A 17,673-nucleotide genomic window follows, 5' to 3' on the forward strand; every position below is an offset into this window, starting at 1 on the left:
ATGTGACATTCGTAGCTTGCAATGTTCAACCTACTTACCATATTCCAATCTCACAGGTCACAGATATTCTGTCTGATATCAGATACTTTTAATAATTTACTTGTAACTCTTATACAGTAGGTTTTAATAAGTAAAACAACTTAAAGTTCATTTTTCATTCAGTTTAGATTGAAAATCTCTGAAAAGCCTTTTAAACCAAGAGGTGCTGAATATAAAAAACATTGTGTTTTAGGTAACATATTGGTAGTCAAAGTAGTGTTTAATATGAGAATTCAACTTAAACACGTTAATGTTGCGACCTGGTGAAGTCGGACCCAAGAGCAGACGCGAGGCAGTGCCAGGTGATCAGAATTAAGTTTTATTCCAACGGCAGGGGAATTGCACACAGCGGTGACACAGGCTTTCTAACTATACACATGAAAACTGAGCTTCTAGGTAACTCAACGGAGCTTGAGGAGGTTTTGTAGGTTGTCGCTTTCCAATTGAGACGGGGAAACTTCTGACGCCCGCCGTCTGTCGGGCCGAGGCATAAATAGTCTTCGGTGAATGACTGGCAAACGGTTGGCTCCCTGGACCTCAGGTGTTCCTGGTTGCCTAAATTACAGACACACCAGCACAGACACACCCACACACACACACACACCAGGGAGAACAGAGAGACATCTAAACAGAAAACAGACCCGGAATGTGTCAGGCCCTAACAGTTAATGTAACAAAAGTAGGCTTGGAAAGTCATAAGAGTCCTAATGTAGTGAAATACTATAGTATAGTAGTATAGTATAAAGACTAATGACAGTGAGGAAAAAATTGACTAACTGAAATTCATCCATGTGGTATTACTCAAGCTTACTGCCACATGGTATTTTGGAAGGAATTAGTTTAGTTTATGTCAGTTTTTAATAAACAAAACTTTTAAAATATTAACTCAGTCTTGCCCTGTTTGGATTGTCTGAGGGATGAATACTTTGGCATCTGAATATCATACATTCTGTATAACAATCAATGTGTTTTTGAGCCATATTTTTAAAAGACTACAGCTGACAAACCACATTTCCTTCTGATTTTCCAGGCCTTTTTAGCAGTGCATGTTGGAACTTTAACACAGTTCACTGTTCATCATGCTGACGCATTGAGTAATATGGGAGAGACAGCTGCTAGATCAGAGGGAGGTTGCATAGATTACATCAGTGTCTATTTATGAGTTAGCACACAACTCAGTCCCTGGAAAAGATCACAACTGTTGCTAGTCTGTTCATAAGGAGCATTAAAAAAAGACTTTATTTGGTTGACTTTGCCCAGGCTCTCTGGTCCTCTGGTTCTGAGTTCACATGTTATGACTGATTCAGACACACTCTGGAAGTTAAAGATTAATAACTGAGGTATCACTCTAATGATCTAAATCAAGACCTGGTATCGGTAGTTATTAGAGATAAGGAATATGAAAACAGAAGAAGGGATTAAGCACTGTGGTGGAAAGAAACAATGACAATGAAATGCTGCTGTTGTCAGATCACCTAGCCCTGTACTGATTTCCAACTTCAGCCTATTGTGTCATGGCAACCTTTGTCTCACAGCTGTGCAAAACACTAGAGACACAAACAGGACATTGAAGGAAACATAAAACCAATATATGAGCTTGTCAGACATCAACAACAACCATGACATTTCTCACTAGCTATGAGTTCCAAGCAGCTCAGTCAGATGACACTTGGTCTGATGCTGGTTTGGAAAACATTCATGCCAGAAATGTAACTTAGAATTCAAGTGACATCTCCAATTTGATTATGTTTGTGGAAGAGGACATCAGGGTGAGTCAACAAGTGCAGATTCAGTACACATCTAGACACATCCAGAGCAAGTGTGGGGCAAAAATGTGTAGATATTTAATACAGAGACAAGTGACAAATAAAAGGAAAATCTAAATAACTGAGTGGGGAAACAAAACAAATGTGGCTCTTCCCATGCAGGACATGTATTTTCATGCAAATCATCACAATGGCCTTCAGAATCAACTCAACTAAACCCTTATGGTAGATTTTATAAAACCAGAAGTATCCCCAGTGGAATAATCAATTCTTCCATTATGATTCGCTCTCATCCATGGGTGCATTTCCTTTATTTCAGCATACATAAAATATGTAAGATTTTTGATTTCAACTTGAAAAAAGGTGAATGTTCAAGCTTTAAAAATCAAAATTGAATGTTTGAACAGTTGTATAATCCTGGTTATTTTAGTGAGGAACTTATTGCAAAATCAGATTTGGGGATGAGGTGATTTGGCTGAGAGCTCAGACGATGATGAGACTATGTGAAAGGGCAGCATGGGCTTTATCAAGTCGGTAATAAATTGAAGGCCATCTGTATTTGAAATGCTTATGCCAATGTGCCAATTTAACTTTTGATTTGTTTGGTGTGATTGAAGTTAATACCATATGAATGTGAGCTCAACAGTAAAATGTAAACTTTTGAAAAGCAAAAACTATACAGTACATGTTTGGCACATTGAGTCCTCCAATTTATGCTATGAGTCAACAACTGCAGACAGAACACATCCAGAGCATGTATGGTGAAAAAAGGTTTGGAGCACCATATTCTGTGCTTCTGTTATGTTATCTACTAATGTTTGTAGATAATGTTGTATTAAGCATCTGACTGTACAGTCTCTGACTCTCCTTCAGATCACTGACCTGAACAAACGCATGTCAGCCATTGAGACTCTGTTGAACCACTTAGAGCAGAAGGTCACTTCGACATACGACCAGGTAAATCCATGACATGTCGCACTATAGATACCAAATTATCGCCACATACATCATCATTATCAAACCTCAGAAGAGCTGTCCTAGAAGGAGGCTTCGAGGATATCCTGAGGAGGAGAATTTTTTTTAAAGAAAAAAACAATATTAGAGCTGGCAAGAATAAAACCTATGTGTACAGAGCAATGACCCTAGGGGTTAAACAACTTAAAGGAGAAACCAACATACAGTCAGACAGTCAGCAACAAACATAGTGTTTCGAAAAACTACATAGGAAACATGAAGCTTGTATTTTGGAAATGAGCTGAGGACACAGCTGGTATTAATTAGGATCTGTAAGGATGTAAAGGTATATGTCCTGGAACTGGCCTTAACTTTACAGACTGGTTGAATGAACCCTGAATGATCTGCCCTCCGCATGTTCCAGATGTATGCAGATGTAGCTTACAGTTGCCCCTGACTATGCATGCAACTACAAAAACACTACAAGATTTGTTATGATCTCTTTGGTACTTCTTTATACTTGCTCCTTACTTCAGTACATTAAATTTGGTAAAGTTTGGACAGTTTGTTAGGATCAGCGTTAGTCAGATACAGTTCGAAACAGACTTGGTGAATAAATCATGACCTTACACAAGCATGTGACCTAAGCATTCAGTGAAACTGCTGTGGCATGGAAAATCCTTCAAATTCTGGCATCAGATTTGTGCAATAGGAGACTGTGTGATGGAGTCAGTGAAAATCTTAGTGTGGCTCACTTAAAAGTATATATACTGTAGCGCAGAGCACTTTGAAGCAATGTAAGTTAACAGTAAGGTAAAGCTACTATATTATAGTGTAAAATAAATTGCATTCTGTTTAATGCCTTGGCTGATCTCAAGTTCTGTTTTTTCAGCACAGCCATCACTTAATGTCAGTTGAGCTCATCTCAACATGTGCATTAATTGACATTTTCCTTTTCTGAATTTCTCAAAGTTGACAAAAAACCCATCTGCTGTGGAGCATTTGACAAATAATGAGACAGATAGTTTTATCAGGAGTTGGAGGAAACCAAAACAGAGTTAGGTGTACATTCAATGGGTTGACAGAGACATGAGTTCAAATTTAGGCCAACATTGTTCCATCCATCCATCCATCCATTTTCCATACCCGCTTTTTCCTGAACATTGTTCTATTAGTAGTATATTATGCTACAAGTGGCCAAAAAATAATCGAATGCTGCCAGATATTGATCTTCAGTTCAAAGTTGTAATCATGTGATTTTTCCTCTAATCTGCTGGTCAAGATAAGTGCCCTGGGGTTTTAGTAGTTTTTGTTATTTAGTTTTTGAAATATTTTCTTTTATAGAGATCACTTATTTACATTGTTTCAAGCAATATGATAAGGGACAAACAGTTACTCATATTCATACTCCTCTCATCAACAGCAATGTCTCATGTGTTGCTGTTGTCTGTTTTTAATTGTGATGGCTCTCTGAAATACAGTATCCTCAGAGACTGGGCCAAGCCACAAAAACAGCAAACTGCAAATGAACGCAGAACTTAAGCTCGCTTGATAATAAGTGGTTATTCTGCTTCAAATAAGAATGATATTTGATAGACTCATTCTTTTCTTCTTTGTTGTGGCATCCCACAACTTAAATCAATCTTCATGGAACACATCTGTGTTAATGTCCATGTGTTCCGTATAGTAACAGAAGAGTGGATGCATTCATGTGGTGTGTGACACATCTAATCTTCTTCCAGACCTGCAAGAACTTCACACAGACTTAATCAAACATTAGCCTGTTGTGTCTAGGTTGCTAAGCTGTTTAGTGGAAAAATTTAGAGAACAGTCTGCACATTAGTTGTTGCAAGTATTCTTCAGGCTTTCGTTGGGTAATAGCCTGTAGTTAACTGACAGGAAATCAGAGGAATGAGAGAGATACAGAATGACAGACAAAAGTCCTCAGTTAGGGGTAGGTGTCCTAGGCCACAAAAATCCTACCTGATCTGTTTCTCTTTGGACTGTGAAGTGCAAATTTTCACTAATAATTAATTTTTCTCACACATGTTGTCTGTTCTGTTCCTACACATCAACCAGGCTCCTCCAACTTCAGACAGCACACCTCCTCTGCCTCAATGGGAAGAAGTGGACCTAGAAGAGCAGCAGCTCAGACAGAAGCTGCACGAGATGACAGACAACATTAGTGACCACAGCCTAACATCTGACGAGGATGAGTCCAAAAGAGGACATCCCTCACAACAGAAGCCAGTGTGGAGGAGCCCAGAGAAAGAAATCAGGCCTTCTAGGCTACCTACCAGAGGCACATCCAGGACAAACATTGTTGTGTGCAGACCTGAGGAGGATCAGCCTCAAGAGGCTGACTCCAAGAAGGTAGACATACTTTATCTGTGACCGAATTATATGAGAACATCAGGAGGGAAAAAATCTATTCTGTGTTCATATGCAAGCATGTATACTAGCTTTAACAAGAAAGTTTATCACAAACATACTGCACATCTGGCTTGTTGCACATTCTGTACCTAAAATAACTGATGGCTCATTAAATTCCATACCACCTCTGCTGGAATCCGGCTCAAGCACATACTGCAGTCATATATCAAGTCAGGCAGCTTTTATTTTTCCTTTGCAACCATCACTCCCTGATTTTCTGAAATGGTGAACGCATTACAAAAACAACACTTTCTTAGTTTTTTCTTTTTAAAGAACTACAATATTTTAAAAGCAACTGAAAAAAAGCACAAATGTCAGGGCATGTGAAAACTTGTCCAGGTCCCCAAAACACCCTTAGATCTCAGAGGGTTAAAGTATCGCATAACACTGGTGTGTAATAGCAGGAAAACACAATCTCTAAAGTGAGAACCAGGTAAGGACCAGCCTTTCAATTTGTGCTGTATTTTATTGCCCAAAAATAGGGTGTGTCAGTCCTAACTTTAGGACTCCTAGGTTTCTGGAATTAGGTCCTAAGTCTGAGACAGCACTTGCAATGCATAATGTGCTGCAGGTAATGGCTCTTGTGTCTGTTTTTTAAGACAGTGATAATGAATGAACTTTTTAATCCATATTTTGATAGATTCAATCTGCTCACCTTGATGTTGAAACAGTCCAGTAGCAGTAGTGGTAGTTTGCACAAATGCTATTTTCAGCAATGGTGAACTCAAAGTAACTTAATTATTCATCAAATCGAATCTGTTCTTAAGACCTACATTGTTCAGCAGTTTTGTCAATGTGTACATTAAATAATCACGAATTGCAATAATACATAACATGATGGGCATCACTGGATTACCCAGTAAAGTCAGTGGTAATGTAGATGTAAATTACCACATGGAAAAAACACTATACAACTGGTGTTTACTTTGATTAATGTATGAAAACTGTGACACCAGCTTATATTTCTTACATACAATTGTTGAAAAAATCTGAGATTTCAATCTGAGGATGCCCAAACCTTTTGCACATTCAACATGTTTTTGATTTTTGTAAACATAAAAATTAACAAAGAATTAATATTTGATTTTTAAAAAAATTAATTTGTGTTCAATATCTTAGACAGACTGTCTGCAAAAATCACCAAAATATGTTATTTGTCATATTATTAGTCATATTATTAGCCAAACCTTTGCATACAACTGTAAGTCCATGATAGCTTTGTGGATGGTTTACATAATGCTTTATGAGCTCATTCACCTACTTTGATTTCCTCAGTAAGACATTTTGTGGTCCTAGAGTAATGTGTTACTTCTGCATTTGCATCCTAAAGACATGACATGCCTTTATCTGGACAGATTTCCAAGAATCTCCTCTGAGATCACAGTTTTTCTCTTGTAGGTAGACCACGTAACCGAAAGTGTGGAGAGGAACTTGCACCCCCTAGAAGAGGGATCAACAGACTTACTTGTTGAGCTGGAGGACAAGGTAGCTCAGGCAGCTGCTGATGTCCAGAATGCTCAGAGTGAGGTAAGGAAAAGCCAAAAGCTGAGTTAAGCTCAGCTGGCATATTACGTCTGGCTCTACATTCAAAAACCGTAGACACGTTCTCTCTTTTTCCCCAAGGTCTCCTACATAGAGAACAGGATTGCTGCTCTGAATGCTGCTGGCATGCCAGTGGATAAAAGAAGGGTAAATTTCTATTTAGTATATTTCAGAGGTTTTATTACTGTATAACTGACTTGGTGTCCCATCACTCTGGGCTTGCTCTCTTTGAGTCAGATCAAGCAATATGCACCCAACAGCAGGTCTGCTTCTGATAAATGTTTCTAGGTCCCAGTGTGCCAGAAAAAGTTGATAGGTCATATATTTTCCCACGTTCTCACATATTTTCTTTTTTGTCTTTGGTGTCTTCTAGTCCGCAATCCCTGTCCAGGCAAAAAGACTTTCCCACAACTTTCCCACAAGTAAGAACAAGCACTGCTGCCCTTAAGTGTGATCCCCAGGGCCTCCCAACTCATTCAAAACATCTTAACCTTGTTAAACCCAGAGAACATGATGATCCATTTTGTGAACCGATGAACACTCTGTCCCATTGTACTATGGTTTCAATCTTCACAGATGGATTGCATATTCAAACTCCCTACATGCAGCATTTTCACTGGGGCACTAAATGTTAGAATATTTTTAGACAAAATAGTAGTTAGCCATCATTTCTTTAGGGTATTCAGTTGTTTTATTGTCAGTGTTCCTGACAATTATGTTGTTGTGAATAACCCTCCACAGGCACCAAATTAGCTTCCAACTTTTAGGTGTGTTTCAAAATGTGGTTAAAAAAACAGTAAAATATGGATGCACAATGATGTTGTGGTTCATTTCCAGGTCAGATGGAGAGGTTTGTGAGAAACTCCATCTACACAGGCTCCCTGACGCAAAGAAACCCAGTGGCCAAGCCCAAGACCAAGGCAACCTGTGCGGTATGACCCCTCTCTGTGGTGCTGGGGGCAATGACAAAAAGCATAAACCTCTCATGTCACAATAACACTGGGCTTTGGCTTCTTGTTATGCTGGATCACATGCTGGCTCATTTCCAGTCAGACTTTGTGGTGGTTTGAAATAACTTAATTTACTTTCTATTTATTTCTTCCGGATTAATCAATCTTTGCAACTCATACATAACAGAAAATGTAACTCCAGACTTCAGTCAGTTATGCTGGATAATAATAAATTGATTTTTTCCCCTTTTCTTGCTACACTATACTAAATTGTCTATTAATTGAGAACTTTCAACTATTAACATGTACACATGCTTGGGCCCTGTTTTGGACCCAGACTGTCATCCTGTCTCCAGCAGGCCAGGCCTAAGCCAGAGTACACAGTTCTATGAGAAATTTCTCTTTCCTTTCCCAGTTTACTTAGTGTTCAGCTTCATACAACTCGTCTATACAGTGGTGATATTTATAAACGAAACAATGTAAAAATTGTTGCACTGTAATGTGTTTTAAATTTTTCCCAATTTCCAGTTTCATTTCTCAAGCTGGAGTGTTCATACACAGTCTCACATGATTCATCAAGAAGTTCATAAAGTTTAGCTGAGACATTACAAGCCATATTGTACTGTAGTTCCAGGTCTCATTTATTTTTCTTAAGTAGAATTATTTCACAGCTAGCAAGCAATTATTTAGCCCAATCCAAGCATGACAAACCTGCAAAGCTTTTTATTAATTTAACAGCCAATCACAGTCTGTTTCTGTCTCTCTTTTCTTGCAGAAACCAGTAATGACGCAGGGCTCATGAGTAGGAGATGGAGCGGCTTTTTTTGTGACCACATTTTATTTCATATGTAGTAAAGTTTAGCTGGAATAGTAGTCTAGTGACATAGTTTATTATTTACATTTCTGAGACTGGGGTTGAACTATTTCATGTTTTATTTAAAAATGCACCCTTTTAATATTTTCATTTACCATATTTATAGTATAGGTTACAAACAATGTATTCACTAAAATTGCTAGGTGTGCATCATAAACATGATTTGCAGATGTGAATTGTTGCATGCACCTTGTGTGCAAATGCATTTTCATTTGGCATAGTAATCTAAAATCTATAGGTGGTTATTTTGGTGTTCACACTTTGCAAATGTAAACAGTGAAAACCCTTCCTGATTTAGGCAACATATTTATTCCTGCATGCAGGCTAGAGCTGCTAGTGCAGTGAAAACAACAAACCAGGCAGTTTTCAATACTTTTACATCTAAAACATATTTTGCTTAGTGATGTTTACAGAATATATTTTTAAAATTTGAAAACAATACTTAAAAATGGACATAACATTTTAATTATGCCACTGCAACAGCAGCCAGGGGAGCTTTGCAAATTATACCCCTCTCTTTCCCCGCATGTTTCCTGTCTCTTTCTACACTGTGACTGTCAAAATAAAAAGGCAAAAAATTTATTTCTATTGGATTGGTGGAATTTTTGCTTTCCTGTATATTCACACCAATGAAAGGTTTAAAGAAATGTACATTTTCTACTTCAGAATAATCCAGGGCTTTATATCAAAGTTGAAGCTTAGTGTGGATAATATGGCCATGTGATGGACTGGTGACCTGTCCAGGGTGTACCTCTGCCTTTCACCCAAAGAGAGCTGGGATAGGCTCCAGCAGATCCCTGTGACCCTGGTTAAGGAATAAGTGGGTATAGATGATGAATAGATGGACAATACACAGAAACTATTAATTTTGATTATTATCTCTAAGCTCAGTTAGTTTTAATAGCAAATGTTTGTCAGAGGCACATGAATGCAGATGCTAAAGGCATTGCCTGATTTTCTTAGTTAAAGATGATTCAAGAGATTTCATTAATTCTGTGCACAGGTTACAAATTAAATGAAAATTCAGAGTAAACAAAGAGAGAACAATCAAGCACCATACACCAATGTGGAAAAATAACCAGTCCACTGGCAACACAGGAGGTTTGTGCTTACATTTTTCTAAATCCCTGCTACACACTTCCAATCTCTGTTTAATTATAAAATATATGCAATAATAATCATACCATAATATAAAATTATTTAGAAACTAAAGTGATAGTCATTTTTATTTTCAGTTTAAGGACTAATGTAGTCTGTGACCATTCAAATTTACACATTAGTCAGCAAATTCTACAGCAGTTCTCCAGCAGATCTGCATTATTTTAGCAAAACCTCAGGAAGTCATGCTTTGAATGATACAGTGTCTGCATCTTCATTTAGCATACAGTACAGTCCTGAATGTATATTATAATATATATAATATAATATATATATAATATATAGGGTGAGGAGCTCGGTCACCCGGGAGGAGCTCGGAGTAGAGCCGCTGCTCCTCCACATCGAGAGGAGTCAGTTGAGGTGGCTCGGGCATCTGTTTCGGATGCCTCCTGGGCGCCTTCCTGGGGAGGTGTTCCGGGCATGTCCCACCGGGAGGAGGCCCCGGGGAAGACCCAGGACACGCTGGAGGGACTATGTCTCCCGGCTGGCCTGGGAACGCCTCGGTGTCCCCCCGGAAGAGCTGGAGGAAGTGTCCAGGGAGAAGGAAGTCTGGGTATCCCTGATTCGGCTACTGCCCCCGCGACCCGGCTCCGGATAAGCGGTAGAAAATGGATGGATGGATGGATATATAATATATAATATATATTATATTATAGCTAATATATTATATATTATAGCTTATAGATTATAGCACCGCTGCTTCCTTGAATCCACAGAAAAGACTACATCACTGATTCTTTCAAGATACCTTGAATAGGAAACAGGAAATTTCAGGAAGTCTAAAATAGATCTTAAAATAGAAATTCTTAAAAAGAAATACAGAACATTTACATAACACATGTTAGACTTCATTAAGTTTTAATGTAGCAGTAGATAAAGTCTTAATAATTTGAATAATTAGGATAAAGATTTTTTTTAACACTCAGAGACACCCAAAGCTCAGAAGTGCATCCTGTTCATATACAGGTGAGATGTCAATCAGAGAAGCATTTTCTTGCTTTACTTCTCTCATTACAGTAAGAATTGCTTTTGTAAGTGATGTGATCAGTTGACTCCACAGTATATGAATAATTTTATGTTTTTGTTTTGTTTTTTACTCCAGGTCAGTCTGCAGTGAGTGTATGTTCTTTGTTCCATGTTCTCACTAGTCAAAATCTAAACAGCTTTATTTAAGAAGTAAGGACTCCCTAATGACCTATGGAAACCCATTGTTTTAAAAATTTAAAAATTTTATTGATAAATGGCATAATAAAAAATAATGAAACAAATAATTATGTAAATAAATATAGAGAACATTTTTGAAACATCAGGCTGTGACATAATCCAATACATTTTTTCTTTATAACACCACTTCTTATCACAATCTTTAGATGTCAGCCAAGACCAAACAGCAGTGTGACTGGCTGTCAGACAACCATTCACATAACTTCACTTATTTAACAATTCCTGATTTATTTATGAAGAAAACTGACACTATGAATGGAACTACATAAAATCGACCATTGAAATGGACATTTCTGTAAAACTAGATAATTGCATTTCCTGCGGAAGACGCGTGTGAATGCTGAAAGCTGAATGAAGCTGCCCAACAATGCTGAAATTGTCTGAAATGCATTGCTGAATAAGCTGTAGGCTGAAGTACAATGCTGAAGAATCCTGGAAGCTGAAATGTAAAACTGGAGTTGGAAGCTTAACTAGTTTAGCTAAAAAACTATTCAACGGGCGCCGCAGGAGGCATAGCGGCAGTGTCCCCATCCATATACGCAGGAGACACTGGTTTGACTCCTGAGCCAGCCGTCATGTATGCCCGCATGTCTTCCTTTCCTCTCTGCCCTAGTTTCCTGTCTCTCTCCACTGTCCTGTCAAATAAAGGAAAAAAACTGCCCCCCCAAAAAAACCAAACTATTCAACATTGCTGAAAAGGGTGGATAAAATAGAAATAATACAAATAAATAAAATAGTTGAAAATAGTAGTCTGGGTTTTGAAAAAAAAAAAATGAAATGCTTATATACATTTCAGCATTCTATACAGGTATCAGTACAGACTGTTGTACCAAACAAGAACAGGAGGATTGGACCAGTCAGGACATTTGGATGAAAAGTTAGGTGGAGAAATTAACCTCTGCTGACAGCCTGATGCAATGTTTGGTTAGCAAGTATTTTCACAAAAGCAGAGAGAAATTGAATTTATATTACTTGAATATTACATTATGCATATAGAATAATGTTTTAATGTTTCTGTATGTGATTTAGCCCCACATAAAAAATGAAATTAAATAGAAATTGAATTGAAAACATAACAATTAACCTTTTTTTCAGTTGGAGGTGTTGTGTTGACAGTGATGATTATATGATTGAGGAATGTGGTGATGACACCAACAGACTACTTCAACAGACTAGGTTCTGGCTGCTTTTATTGTCAGTCTTGCATTGTCTTATGTTATGAAGGAATCAAGATCCATTTTTTCTAGTTTTTATTATTCTCCAATTTTGACCAAGTACCTTATTCCAATTTTGCATTTTTGCCCTTTTGCATTTTGCATTGAGTGTATCTCAATTGAGTCTATCTCAATGCAAAATGAAAAAGTATCTAACCACTGTCCTAAATGGTATTACCTCATATTCAATAATAATTACATAAAGATGCATAAAATATTATTAAATCCACAGACAGCAATGATATGTAGCTAACAATAGCTCACAAAGGCCATGTCATTCAATCAATAATAAACATGCAAGCATATTAGCTTGTTAATGCGAGCTCAGCTGCATGACCCTCATGACTACACTGCATAGCTGTTCATTGTCTTTGTAGTGCAAACATAGTAAGCAGTAGATAGCAGCAGAAGTATGATTATTACCCAGGGTACCGTTATTATTATTTAGTTTTGCCTTTCACTTTGCATCAATGATTTATGGCAGTGTCACAGTAGAACATTTCATAACTGCATCAAAGAAATCATCCTAGAATATACTTACCTTATTTTTGACCTCTCTTAAATGATTAACAGACTCCACTTCTTCATTGTTTTATTTTCACTATGGTTATATGTACAATTCAACCATTAAAGTTAGGAACACTTGTGATTGAGATCATTATTATTACACAACAACTCCAAAATCTAAAACAGAGGACTCAGGGTTGCTTTTTATTCACAAGATTTATATACTCATGATGACAACCAAATCATCCCTATTTTATTTTCAGTGCATTTCATTCTCCCAGGGTAAGATGTTTCTTTGTTTCTGTGATGCGCTCAAAGCAAAACAGGCCCAGCAGCCCTCCACACAATACACACAATAAAGCTGCTATTCAGCAATAATTTAACTCAGCAATGCTTCAAATCAAGCAGTAAGCCGTAAAAACGGCATACTTGAAGCAATTCTGCAAAGAAAAACATGAGAGAATATTTTTTGAAAGAACAAGTTACTCATTACAGGAGAAATAAGCAACTTTGGAGCTCCAGCTGACCAAATGCAAACAGAATTATTATGGCATTTTACCAGGGAAGTTTTACAAATCCTAATGTTACTGAAGCACAGGGGCTTCATTTATAACATCTAGGAACCATGCAACAGCAACACTACCTGGGCTAAGAATCATATATAGAAAAACTTAAACTTATAAACATGAAAATGTTTGTTCAATATCTTGTATCTAATGTCAGTGTGTTAAGTACAGAGCTGAAATTAGGGGCTGTTTATTCTAGCTTAGCCCAAAGACTAAAGGACAAAAACAAAGCTAAAGCTCATTATTTCACATATTGTCGCCTGTTTTTAAAACCGGAAATGTAAAAACAGACAGCAGTTACAGATGTCACGGTCCAACTTTGCAGCAGGATGCAAAAGGATTGAAGGTGTGTCTGTGATGTACATTCACAAGTGGCATCTCCTGCCACTCTGACAGACCTCCCTGCTGCACTCCAATGCACTCGTACACTCTGTGGGCTGAACCATAGGTTGAGTATCACAGTTGGATTTCACTGGAATGTGCAGACATTTTAGAGGCCAAGAGTTCATGCAGTGGAAAAAACTGGCGCCTTGAACCCCGACTTACACAAAATTTCATAGCTTTCAAACTAGCAGTAAATCTCTTCAGATTGATGATGTATCCTTATGCTGAGATTTACTGCACTCTAGTGGTAGATTTACCTAAAGATGAGTTTGATAAGCAGACACTTTTTTCAGACCAGTTTTAATCAGCCATAATCCTGAGTGTTCGTATTCTTTCTGTAAATTATTCACTTTTACTTACCTATAGCTAGTAGCAATTCATTGACTTGATCCCCTGAAAGAGCTGATGTCTCTGTAAAGAATAAACCCCTCTCATTGGCCAGACCAAGTCCATCCTGTAAGATGGCATAAAAAAATTATATATGATGATATATGGCATCATGATATATGATGTGAAGATGAATATACTAGAAGGGGGCTGATTGTAATTAAGGAAGAATATTTTTTGGCTGTACCTGCACTGAGACTTGCCGATCCTGATCCAGATCGCACTTGTTGCCTACAAGCCATATGACAGTAGAGCCTGGGATGTACTGTTTCTCAAGCTCTTTGAGCCACAGTTGTGCTCTGATAAATGTTTCCTATAGTGACATATATTATATACAAGTACACACAATTATACATATATCTGCCAAGATTATGCAAAACAAGTGATTTCCATGTCCATGTGTCTTACCCTTTTGCTGATGTCATAGACCAGGAGTGCAGCGTGGGCACCTCTGTAGTATAGTGGGGTGACACTGTGGTATTTTTCCTGACCTGCCGTGTCCCATATCTCAAAGCGAAGAGTGACATCACTCAGATGAACCACACTAGTTAAATAGGCACCTGGATATGCACACAGCAAAATGAAGCCATTTTGTTCATTTGTTCATTTTGTTCATTCATTTGTTCTTCAGTGAGTCTGTAGAGGTGGTCCTGGCTGGATAATATTTGCAATATTTGTGTTTTTTAAGTAGCAGTAAATCATAACAACTGTATGGAAATAAACCCTATAGTGTCTTTTCCAGTTTCATATAACAGCTAGATCAAACTTCAGTGAATTACAATCATAAAGATATACTCAAAAATAGTTTCTTTGCTAGCGTTAGATAAGAAGATTGATACCATTGAATTGTCTGTGTGTTACTTAGGCCTATGAAGGAGGTGTTTAGCCGTTACAGTCTTTTTCTCCTTCAATCTCAGGTCCTCTACCAGAGGCCTGGGAGTTTGAGGGTTCTTCGCAGTATCTTAGCTGTTCCTAGCACTGTGCTCTTCTGAACTGAGAGCTCTCATGTTGTTCCTGGGATCTGTTGGAGCCACTTTCCCAATGTGGGGGTCACATCCCCGAGGTTGCTGATTACCACAGGGACCACTGTTGCCTTCACCTTACACATCTTTTCTAGCTTTACGCTGTTGGTATTTCTCAAACTTCTCATGTTCCTTCTTTCTGATATTGCTATCACTTGGGATTGCTACATTGTCCATCACTACTATGTCTGGTTGGTTTGCCATCACCTGTTTGTTCGTCTGTATCTGGAAGTCCCACAGGATCTTAGCTCGGTCATTCTCCACCACCTTTATTTTCACTATGGTTATATGTACAATTCAACCATTAAAGTTAGGAACACTTGTGATTGAGAGGTGTGTCCCATTTTGACCTCCAGCCCATACTCGGCACAGATGTTCCTGTACACTGTACCACTTGGTTATGGCGTTCCATGTATGTTCTGCCTGCTAGCATCTTACAACCTGCTGTTATGTGCTGGATTGTCTCAGGGGCATCTTTGCACAGCCTGCACCTGGGGTCTTGCCTGGTGTGGTAGACCCCAGTCTCTGTTGATCTTGTGCTCAGGACCTGTTCCTGTGCTGCTATGATTAGTGTCTCTGCGCTGTCTTTCAGTCCAGCTTTTTCCAGCCACTGCTATTCACTAAGTACTCCATCACTCGGGGCCATCTTCGAGATGTGCTCATGGATCTTTGCTGTTTCATCTTGGATGGTGGCTCTGACGCTCACCAGTCCTCGGCCTCCTTCCTTCCTCTTAATGTACAGTCTCAGGATGCTGGATTCTGGATTTGGGGTGATGAGCTTCCTTGTCTTTCATATATATATATATATATATATATATATATATATATATATATGTCTGTGTGTGTGTGTTTTAAAACAGCCTCTGAAGCATTATCTAGACAATACAACACAACAGATAGTAGTACTGTATAATGCTATTATAATGGTTGGGGAAAAGGTAATTAAAGGATGTCAGGATAATGACTCCTCCAGGCTGTGGTAGAAAAGAATGATGGAACGGCAGCACAGTCTCCAGGTTCCCCAGGGGAAGACTGAAAGCAAAGGAACCTACAAGTGCAGCACATTTGTGGGAACCTCTGGAACAGTGCCGTCTATACCAGCAATATTTGATTTCAATTGTAGAAAGCCAACAGCCGCCATGATTTTTTTTAATCTCCAAATATTTACTTGTGTTATGCTCTCATGTTAGAGTACATTGAGATATTACACTAAACTTCATACTGTACATTTTTATAACAACTGGAAAACTGAGGTGATCCCAAACTTTGGACTGGTTGTGTATATCCTCCAAAGCTCATTTCTGGTTTGTTTAATTGGCAGAAAAACTGAAGTAAAGTAATTTGTGGTTCTTCAGCTGTAATTGCCAAATAAGTATATAGTCAAGCACAAAAATCCCTGCAAAACCACACTTTCTGTACAGATTAAACAAATGAAAAGATTGGATGGTAACTAGTAAAATTAAGGTGGAGGATGGTGGATGTTTTTTACCTTTGGAAAATGCCCCCTTCTTCGGTCTAGTATGGTAGGCTAAGATAATTGTCTCCTGATGAACTTTGGTTGTGTGGCTCCATGTTAAACATACAGACATGAAATTGGAATCAATCTTCTCATCCAGCTCTCATCAGAACAATATTGTATTTCATAAAATATCACACCATGTCTTTATGCCAAATCTTTAACTTTATGGACACTGAAAAGTGTCCATAAATTATATATGTGATTTTTAAGCACTACTCTCCACAGCTTTGAGCATCATAAACTTACAGCCTACAGTAGGTGATGTACTCCTTAACTCATTCTTGCTAAATCGCAGTGCCAAACTGGATTTTCCGACACCAGAACTTCCCAGAAGTACCATCTTAACCCTGAGAGTCTGCACTGGTCTAGTCAAAGTCACACTGTGGCGCTGAGCTCCTCCTGGAACAGCTGGAAGATTATCCTCCATCAAAAGATTTTTCTTCACTCAAAACAACTGGGCAACACGGATTGACAAAGTAGAAAGAATCCAGCAAAGTCCTCTAGTCCTGATCCTGTAGTCTTATTTCTATTAAGAAGCAACTGCTGTTAGAAACTGTACACTCAGTACATTTTCTTTAACTTTAGAGTGTGTGGCGGCTGCACCTCGCTGTACAAAAATAAAAGTAAAACCAAAGTCCAGCCTGAACTGGTAAAAAGCCAACAACATTTCACTTCCTTGTAACACCCATTACTAAGCCATAAAACCTTGCAGCCTATTGTAAGTTAGATATCACATACATTCTCATATATCATCTATTTGTGCTCATCAGACCTTAGACCTGATGATTTTTGCACTAATCTGTCATATTTCTTGTTTGTACAAACAGAAACTGAAAGGATTATGGAAAATTTGGATTTTTTTCTTAAATTTGGTGTTGTTTCACTTCTATTAAACTACTAAAGTGCAAATATTACATCTCAAAAACAGACAGACTCTTTGTTCTGTTTCTTTCTAATACACTTTAAACAGTTTAAGAAAGAAAAACTGGTCATTTTCAAATAAATATTACTTTACACAATATAGTATCAAAATGTATTTCCTGCATCAACCTTCATTCCTAATTTTCTTGCACAGACAGTAATTAGCTACTAGGAATTAGACACTGAAGCCATTGCTCTTATTTTGTGGCAATC

At 38.0% G+C, this 17,673-nt stretch overlaps 2 protein-coding genes across 7 annotated transcripts in view; one reads left to right on the forward strand and one right to left on the reverse strand.

The window, feature by feature from the left end:
* Positions 1-9,061, forward strand: part of mlphb (melanophilin b) — a 41,846-nt gene extending 32,785 nt beyond the window's left edge. For 4 of the 5 annotated variants that reach the window (XM_026294692.1, XM_026294695.1, XM_026294693.1 and 1 more), the window contains 7 exons: positions 2,679-2,762; positions 4,839-5,132; positions 6,591-6,719; positions 6,816-6,881; positions 7,108-7,156; positions 7,572-7,666; positions 8,460-9,061. In XM_026294692.1, the coding sequence (XP_026150477.1) occupies positions 2,679-2,762; positions 4,839-5,132; positions 6,591-6,719; positions 6,816-6,881; positions 7,108-7,156; positions 7,572-7,666; positions 8,460-8,486 (744 nt within the window). In that variant the 3' untranslated portion in view covers positions 8,487-9,061. The remainder of the gene's footprint in view (positions 1-2,678; positions 2,763-4,838; positions 5,133-6,590; positions 6,720-6,815; positions 6,882-7,107; positions 7,157-7,571; positions 7,667-8,459) is intronic. The other variant, XM_026294694.1, reaches the window with a different exon arrangement.
* A 3,674-nt stretch (positions 9,062-12,735) lies between these two features.
* Positions 12,736-17,143, reverse strand: LOC113123567 (ras-related protein Rab-17). Of its 2 annotated transcripts, none has more exons than XM_026295748.1 (5): positions 16,786-17,143; positions 14,407-14,558; positions 14,186-14,311; positions 13,972-14,065; positions 12,736-13,664 (listed from the first exon to the last, which is right to left on the reverse strand). In XM_026295748.1, the coding sequence occupies exons 1-5, from the start codon at positions 16,964-16,966 to the stop codon at positions 13,534-13,536; spliced, it is 684 nt and encodes a 227-aa protein (XP_026151533.1). In that variant the 5' UTR covers positions 16,967-17,143; the 3' UTR covers positions 12,736-13,533. The 2 variants fall into 2 exon arrangements, with proteins under 2 accessions (XP_026151533.1, XP_026151534.1); XM_026295749.1 differs by lacking the exon at positions 16,786-17,143 and adding an exon at positions 16,510-16,738.
* Positions 17,144-17,673: the final 530 nt, after the last annotated feature.

Source organism: Mastacembelus armatus, chromosome 21 (assembly GCF_900324485.2).
Source record: "Mastacembelus armatus chromosome 21, fMasArm1.2, whole genome shotgun sequence".
In the NCBI taxonomy this organism is placed as follows: domain Eukaryota; kingdom Metazoa; phylum Chordata; class Actinopteri; order Synbranchiformes; family Mastacembelidae; genus Mastacembelus; species Mastacembelus armatus.

What these genes read in the sequence shown, in the direction of transcription:
- LOC113123567 (XM_026295748.1), bottom strand. Translation starts at nt 16,966, where the DNA reads ATGGAGGATAATCTTCCAGCTGTTCCAGGAGGAGCTCAGCGCCACAGT. An exon ending in TCTATGACATCAGCAAAAGG is followed by an intron (nt 14,312 to 14,406) that starts GTAAGACACATG and finishes ATGTCACTATAG; the next exon opens with GAAACATTTATCAGAGCACA. An exon ending in TGAATTGCTACTAGCTATAG is followed by an intron (nt 13,665 to 13,971) that starts GTAAGTAAAAGT and finishes CCTATGGTTCAG; the next exon opens with CCCACAGAGTGTACGAGTGC.